The sequence below is a fragment of the Monodelphis domestica genome, chromosome 4 (genome assembly GCF_027887165.1).
Source record: "Monodelphis domestica isolate mMonDom1 chromosome 4, mMonDom1.pri, whole genome shotgun sequence".
NCBI classification, from domain to species: Eukaryota; Metazoa; Chordata; class Mammalia; order Didelphimorphia; family Didelphidae; genus Monodelphis; species Monodelphis domestica.
In genome coordinates, this window is record NC_077230.1 from 57,055,080 (window position 1) to 57,063,954 (window position 8,875).

The window sequence follows — 8,875 nt, forward strand, 5'->3', positions numbered from 1 at the left end:
TTCCTTCTCCAGCTGATTTTACAGAAGAGGAAACTGAGGCACACAAGATCAAATGACTTGCCAAGGGTCACGTAGCTAACAAGAGTTTGAGGCTGGATTTTAATCTGGGTCTTCCTGAATCCAAGTGTAGCACTGTGCCACTTGGCTGCCTTGAATTCCAAAGCAGCCCCAGTCAAAGGTATGCACCACAACTTTGGCTCACCCATAGACCCTTAATAAATGTTTATTAAGTTGAATTGTTGAATTCAACTTAATTCAACTGAAGGCACTAGTGCCAGCTTTGATGCCCCATTTTTATGACGTTGATTAAAGTCCGCATCTTCTGCAGGAGACATCACTGCTTTAGGTCCTACATCATACGACGGATTTCCCGACTTCAGAATATTCTTTTTATTTGTTTCCTTCTTGTATTTCACTCCCTCAAGAATATATAAGAGCTGTTTGCTCCTCACTGATATCTATCTTTACAGAAAACAACCAAATAATCATCATAGAATTGCATAGCTTTTACTGTGTACCAGGCACTGTGCCAAGAACTTCACAATTACCTCACTTGATCCTCCCAACATCCCTGAGATGAGACAGGTGCTGTAATTATCCCCATTTGACAAGTGAGAAACTGAGGTCACACAGCTGGTCAGATCTGAACTCTTCTTCCTGACCCCAGAGATGTTGGTCACTTGTCTCTCCTGAGTCTCCTGGTCTCTGCGCAGGAACTACTAAGCCTCCTTACTGGAGGAAGCCTGTCTATCAGCTGGACCCCGAGAATCCAGAAAACAATGGCTTCCTTAACAATGACTTCATTGTCTGGATGCGGGTGGCAGCCCTGCCAACCTTCAAAAAACTGTACAGGCGCATCCACAGAACGGGACCCTTTGCCAATGGTCTCCCTGCGGGGAATTACAGCTTCGACATAGCCTACAGTATCCTTTCTCTGGCTTCTCCCTTGGGAGGATGAGGGGGAAGTGCTTTCAAGGCACATTATCCCATCTTCCTCCCCTCAAAAGCCCTGTACAATGTACTGCACAGTGTGGTGAGGGTAGTGAGAATTTGTTCAGTTGGATTGAATATGTCCAGATCAAGTCAGTACAATTTAATGTTTTGGCCTCCCAAATATAGGGAAAAAAGGGAAGCCCAGTCTAAGTCATCATTTAAATGGCCCCGCTAGTGTACCCATCACATAGTTGTTTGGAAATGATGGTGAATTAGTCCTCTCTTTTTACTCTCTCTACCTCTGTGTGTCATATATGACATATGTCTGTATTCCTGCATTACAAATGGCTGTATGTCACATATGACATGTGTTTTCAACACTCCAAAGGACTATAGAACTGGAACTGAAAAAAATCATTAGTGATCATCTTCCTACCCTAGGGGCAACCAGCAACAAATAAAGCGCTGAACTTAGAATCAGAAAGATATATTCCTGAAACTGAACTCTGTGTGCCTCAGTTTCTTCCTCTGTAAAATGAACTGGAGAAGGAAATAGTGAACCACTCCAGTGTCTTTGCCAAGAAAACCTCAGCTGAGGTCACAGAGTATCAGAATCACCTGGACAACAATGGTCCTACCCTACCATCTAATTTTACGGAGAAAGAAAGTGATGGAGATGTTAGCTTCATCAAGGTAACAAAGATAATATGTAACAAAGGCAGGATTAGAACTCAGGTCCTCCGACTTCACATTCAGCCCTCTGGGTTTGGCACGCTCTCTCTGCTGCACCACACTGTCTGTCATGGTTTTCATAATCACATTGACAGGAACATTCCCTCCAAAGATATAGATCACAACTTATAATTGAAAAAGATCTCAGATTGCATGGAATATAGCTCATATTTAAAGCAGAAATAATCCCTTCCTCAACACTTCCAAAATCACAGCTTTGAGGATAATTTTATCTTTTCAAGGAGAAGGAAAGGGGAAAATATAAACATTTATATAGTATCTACTATGTAACAGGCACTGTGCTAAGCACATTGTAAATATGATCTCATTTGTTCCTCACAACAACCCTGGCTATTATTATTTGAATTTTAGAGTTGGGAAAACTGAGGTGGAAATTTATGTGATTTGCCTAGGCTCACATAGCTAGTAAGTGTCTGAGGCTGGGATTTGAACTCAAATCTAGATCTGACTCCAGGCTACCACTGGGAAATGATAGAGCCTGGGCTCTATCAGTCTGAAGATTGTCTGACTCCATGTCTTCCACTGTGTGAGAGATTATGGGCAAGTCTCTTTACCTATCTTGATCCCCTTCTCCCCTTCTATAAAGTGGCACTAAGAGGCAGAATGGCTTAATGGTTGGAGTGAATGCCTAGGGGACAGGAAGACCTAGGTCAGTGATAGTGAACCTTTTAGAGACTATGTACCATACCCTGCTCCCCGCCTCCACCAAGTGATGTGTGCCCCCCCACTTACCCCACACAGGGAGGTGTAAAGGTTATAATTATGGTTGAGATTGAATGTAACAATTATATTTGATCGCCAAGGATTTTATTTATAAAATCCTAATAAAACACCCAAACTCAGATGGAAATTTTTATGGTCATTTAATTGATATAGTGGAGAAGATTAAGAAAGGAAGAGGCTAGTACCGGGTGGGAAGATTAGGAGATTTAGAAAGTAAGGTTTTGAGTGTGAAGGAGGAGAGAATCAGCCTGACCTCCAAAGGGTCTCAGCTAAGATGCCCAAACCTGAATCAGCTCAAGGGCAAAACTCACCACCAACACTCCAAGATGCTGAAATGCCTCGCATACTCTCAGCCAGAGTCACCTCTCCTGGGAAAGAGGAAGAGAGCAGAAGTGATGTGCCCTTTATAGACAGTTTTACGTCACTTTCCTGTGTCTCATCTGTACCAATGATCACTTAGCTTGACTTAGGACAGCCCAGGGGTCTGTCCATTTTCCTGCACATGTCTGTTGAAGGCCATTTCCTCAGATAATTAAATCTTGAATTTGATGCAGACCTTCTTAATCTTGTTAAACTAAGAAGGGTGGAAAAATGTAGAGTTTCCAAGACCTGATTCTGTTATTCCAAGTATCTCCATTGTTACTGATCAGGAAATAGCTAAATCAGATCTTCTAGAATACAGTCTGATTAGGGTGGAATAGTTTTAAAATTCACAGAGGGAGGAAGCACTCCCATTGGGCTGCTGGACAGAGGGGTGGCTGAAGTGAAGAATGTCCTCAGGGAGTATAGAGAGGGGGAAGGGATTAGCCCAAATGCTCTGATCCCTTCTAGCTCTGCCTCCTGTGAGCCATCCATCTTTCTCCCTGTGTGCTCCCATTGGCTGCTGGGCAGAGGGTTGAGGGAGAGGGGGAAGGGAGCAGTTCCACCCAAGACCTTCTGCCTTTCTAGTAATTAACTGGGAGAATAGTAAGGTGGAAGATGGCCACATGCCCACAGAATGTACTCTGCATGCCATCTTTGGCACCCTTGTCATAGGTTTGCCATCACTGACCTATGTTCAAGTCTACCTCTGATATTGTACTAACTATGTTGTTATTCAGTTGTGTCTGCCTTTGTGATCTCATTTGGGGTTTGTATGGCAAAGAAGTGGCTTACCATTTCCTTCTCCAGCTCATTTTACAGATGAAGAAACTGAGGCAAACAGAGTTCAGTGACTTGTTCAGGATCACACAGCCAAATTTGACCTCAGGAAAAATAAGTCTTACCCTCTTCAGGCTGGGCACTATCCACTGAACCACCCAGCTAGCCCACTAGCTATGCAGCCTGGCCAAGTCAATCTTAAAGCTGCAGACAACTCTCTAAAACTCTGAATGAATGGAATCACTGATGAAATCATATTAGTGATTGGTGGTTAAAAAATAAATAAAATGGTGGCACTACCATCTACTTTTCAGCTTTGCCAAAAATGAATGTGGGAAATTGGTGGGTTTTGTTTGTTTGTTTGTTTGTTTAGTTTTTCCCATCTCTCAAGGGAAGTGGGAGGCTTAGAAACACAAGGGGAAAGAACTTCAACCTGTGAGATTTTCCTATTGCCATGCAAAGGCAAACTATAGTTAGGCAACGCCCAGGAAGGATAGGGAAACTGAGACTGAGGGGGAGAGGTGAAGCCCAAGAACTTGGTATTGGGGGAGTCAGAAGAATGATGACCTAAGAGGAAAATGGGACTAGTTTCCCATGGAGTTCCAAGTGCCTCCAAGGGATTTGAGGTCTTTAAGGGCTTTGCTGGGAAATGCCTCCTTTCTGTTTGGTTGCTAGGAGATGCCATTGTTTGTTTATTATTTTGGTTTACAAAAGGCACCAGCTGAATAAAAACCTCAGGCCACATGCATAATCGCCATGACGTCATGAAATGCTAAAGAAGGCAGACCAGGCTTCAGACACTTTCTCCTCGGGGGAATTCTGGCCTTTTAAAAAGCTGAAGCCCAAACTCCCATGTTCGCCCCCAAAATGCTTTTTGCCTCTCGGGTTCCTTTTCTTTGCTCACTCCAGGGGAACAACTGTACCTGCTGCAGAGGGAAGTCAGCTCCCAATTTGTAAGACAAAGTGGGAAGCCAGCTGAAGAGTTAGGGATATCTTTCTTTCTTTATGTTTGTCTCAGGCTTAATGGTGGAGAGTCTCTCCTCCCGTCAAGAATGTTAATGGTTTATTTAAGGGAAGCAAGGTGGTGCTATGGATAGAGCACTGGGCATAGAGTCAGGAAGACTAGTTCAAAAATGACCTCAGACATTTACTAGCTGTAAGTCGCTTCATTCTGTTTGCCTCAGTTTCCTCATCTGTCAAACCACAGCAAACCACTGCAATGTCTTTGACAAGTTAATCTCAACTAGGATCATAAAGAGTAGGAAATAACAGAACAACGTTTTATTTATTTGATAAATAGAGCCCAGTAGGCTTAGTGAATCGAGAGCTGCCTCCCCTCTTGGAAGATCTGAGCTTGGATCTCACCTTTCATAGTACTGGCTGTATTAAACCCTGGGCAAGTCATTTATGCTCAGCTCTCTAAGATTATCAGGGAACTCAAATCTGGCCTCTTAAACTACTAGTTTTGTGACCCTAGGCAAGTCATTTATCCTTGTTTGCTTCAGTTTCTTCATCTGTAAAATGAGTCGGAGAAGGAAATGGCAAACCACACCAGTGGCTTTGCCAAGAAAATCCCAATTGGGGTCACAAAGAGTTAGACCCCACTGAAAAATGACTGAACAGCTCTAAGCTGAGAAGGTGAAAAAATGGGTGATGACCTACACCCAGGGAGAAAGGAAAGTTCCCTCTAATCAAGGAAATCTTGGACCCAGTTTCTCCCCCTCTCTATTTAGTCCCTAGCTATTTAGTCATCTCTCAGACCTTTCTAGTTGTCAAGATCAGTAAGTGCTTGGATGTTGACTCTCTAGAAAGGAGACGATTGTTTCTGACTAATTTTGGTGCCAGAAAATTGATTATCTCCTTTTAAAACTATCTCACAGCTTCTTGAGAGACATTGTGACAAAAGAACACACTAGCCCTTAAGGACGGCCACCTGTGTCATAAAACTGTGGACATCAACTGCATCTACATTATTTTACATGTGAGGAAACCAAGAATTAGGAAGGTTAAGAGAATTACTCAGACTTGCATAAGTATTCAATAGCAGAATCAGAATTTGAACCCAGGATTTCTGAATGCAAAGATGATGTTTCCTCATGGAGATAATGGAGCTGGAGGAGACCCCAAGAATATGTCCAATACTCATTTTAACCATGAAGGAACTAAAGCCCAGAGAGGTAAGGTTGCCAAAAGTCCCATGGATAATAAATAAGAGTCACGGTCAGAATTTGAGCCCATATTCTCTCATTCCACATCTGGAGATGTCTCCTTTCAATCCCCATCATACCTATCTATGGCAAAGGGTTGTTTTGAGGCTCAAATGAGGTACTATATGCCCTTCACAACCTTTAAAACACTATAAATGTCAGTTCAATGTGTGTGTGTGTGTGTACTCCAAGTATGATATTTCATAGAGTTTATGAATAATAACTTGAAGCAATAAGAAACCAATAGCCTCAGTAAAGAAAGAAGCTTCTCTGGACCACACACACACAAGAAGAGAGAGAGGAAAGGTATTTATCAATACAATGCAACTTGGGGACAAAAAGGAAAAGGATTCTGGGTAATGTACTGCAGGGGTATATGTGAATGTGAAAAAATTCAGTAAAACAACCCAATACAAAAGACATCACTAACATATGGAATAGTTTTTTTCTTTAAAAACCCCACCCAGATATTAAGAAATAGGAATTTGGGAGAGTATAAATGATCCTGCCAGAAAACATGTTGATTACTATATAAGATTTCGGAGAAACTTAGTGCAATTAGCTCTTCTTTTCTAATTTAGTGTCCTTTTTGTCCTTAACTGGTCCTTCCTTGTCTCTTAATTTACCAATTTAAACAATAGCATAAAAGAACACTGACTTCATTCCTTAATCTACTTGTACTTATTAAACTTTAGTATTTCTGTTATTTTTCAATATACTGTATTCAAGCAAATATTCTGCTTACTGAAGCATTTTCTTTCCAGAATTCTTCAAGTGCCTCTTTTTTATGGAAGATCATTGATGATTAAGCTCAGCTTGGAAAGCTATAGCATTCTGGGTTTTAACTTTAGTTTAAAATACTCTATGCCAAGCACTGTGCTAAGCTCTCTACAAATATTGTCTTTGATCCTTGTAACAACCCTAGGAGGTAGATACAGTTCTTTGTTGTGTTCCATCATTTTCTAACATGTCCAACTCTTTGTGACCCCGTTTGAGGTTTTCGTGGCAAAGACACTGTAGTGATTTGCCATTTCCTTCTCCAGTTCATTTTACAGATAAGGAAACTGAGGCCAACAGGGTTCAGTGACTTGCCTAGGGCTAGTAAGTTTCTGGGGCTTGATTTGTACTCAGGTCCTCCTGGAGTCGAATAAAACCTCAAACACTCTGTTATGGTTTCCTTGTCTGTAAAATGGAAATAATGATTCCACCCACTTCATAGGTGCTGTTGTATCAAGTGAGAATGGATATGCGGAACATTTTATAAACCTGAAGGGGCTACATAATAGCTAGCTAGTCTTAGCATTTCTATTCTACATATAATTTATATACATTATATGGTATAGAATTGTATTGTGTCAAATCATAGGTTATATTTCATTGCTTTGTATTACATCATATCATATCATGTAAGGTTATATAGTATGAGACATTATATAGATTATTATGGCATTGGTGTATAAATGTGTGTAAGTAGACATTTTGTACCCCTGAAGTACATTACCCAGAATCCTTTTCCTTTTTGTCCCCAAGTTGCATTGTATTGATAAAGGTGTGTGTAACCTTTCCTCTCTCTCTTCTTGCCTGCCCAGCACTCGGGCAGCCTCAGTGTGTATATGGTCCAGAGAAGCTTCTTTCTTTACTGAGGCTATTGCTTTCCTTTTGCTTCAAGTTATTATTCATAAACTCTATGAAATATCATACTTGGAATATTTGGATATTAATTTTTAATCTTTCATAATTGAATATGTGTTTATGTATTTCACTATAAATCCTTAACAAATATTCCCAGACTTCCCTGTAACTGTATTCAAAGGAGAGAAGGGGGTTGTCCTTTCCACAGTGACATGGAGTGGAGGGAGTAACCTCTTTCTGGGTATTGCCTATTTGACCACAGGAGCAGTGATGTGGCTTGCTGCCTTTTCCATGACCGCTGTCCACTTAAAAATGAAAAAAAGGAATATAGTCTCTGAAAGTTAAAACTGGCCAAGGTCAAAGAAAAGATGGAAAGAATCAAGTCAGGGTACATGGTCAGACCTTCCAACACCTTGGTCAAAGGTCCTGAAAAGAACTGTAGTGACTGAGTTATTGTAACCAAAGTGAATTGGATTTAGTGACCGTGTTCCACTCCACGCACAGGGTGCCCAATAGAAATAGAACCATATGACATATATAACAATTATCTACATACTTTCTGATTCTGAAATTAAGATTAACCTTAAATAGTATATACCACAATTTTATCAAAAATATAAACAAGCAAAAAAAAATGACTAACATATGAACAGATTTTATGAATAAAATATATTTTAACACCTTTGTTTACTCAAAGTTCCTATAGTTCTACTAGAAAACCCATAATAGTTAGTTTGATTATTTGTAGGTCAAAACAATGGGTTATAGTCAAATAGAATCAAAAGTTTCCTGGATGTTGTACTAAGTCATGTGAACTAAGCTCTTTTTTTTTTTCAGATATTTGAGGCCACTATTCCTAATGGGAGTGCAGTAGCCTCTGTGACCTTTGAGGCTCTACTATTATATTCCTTTAAATTTTTTATTTTATTTTTCAATTAATAAGCCTTCTTTTTACCACTTCTTCAACTTCTAAGAAAATTGTTCAGTAAAATAAATTCCCACAATGACTGTGTCCAAAGTTGTGTGCATCATTCAATATACTAAATAAATCACCTTCCTGTTAAGAGGCAGTAGAAGAGATCATCATAGGCCCCTTGGAATTGTGGTGGAACCAAGACCTCTTGATCAAAAATCTTAAACCTTTCAAAGTTGTTATTGTGTAAATTGTTCTGGTTCTGTTCACTTTAGTTGTTGCCGCTCCCTCCACCCAATTAACCATTTCATTTCCAATCATAGCTACACTGGTTTTGTGGTATAAATATTTCTCAATTTTGTCATCAGAAGTATCTATTTTTTCTTCTGTGATCTTCTCATTCCTTATTTGGTGATGAATTCTATTTTTATAGCTAAAGTCATAGCTATTTGGAATTACTTGGTCTTAGGTATTGGTTTAAACCTAAATTCTGTCAGACTGCTTTCCAGTTTTCCCAGAAGTTTTTGTTGAATAGTTTTTTTATTCCTTTTAACCCATGTGCTGAGGTCTTTGG

At 40.1% G+C, this 8,875-nt stretch overlaps 1 protein-coding gene across 1 annotated transcript in view; it reads left to right on the top strand.

Annotated features, from left to right (window-relative positions):
- The window catches only part of LOC100017379 (cell cycle control protein 50C-like), a 32,022-nt gene extending 24,289 nt beyond the window's left edge, over positions 1-7,733 (top strand). The window contains exons 6-7 of the mRNA XM_007493577.3: positions 714-923; positions 7,546-7,733. Coding sequence (XP_007493639.2) covers positions 714-923; positions 7,546-7,733 — 398 coding nt within the window. The remainder of the gene's footprint in view (positions 1-713; positions 924-7,545) is intronic.
- The last annotated feature ends 1,142 nt before the right edge of the window (positions 7,734-8,875 follow it).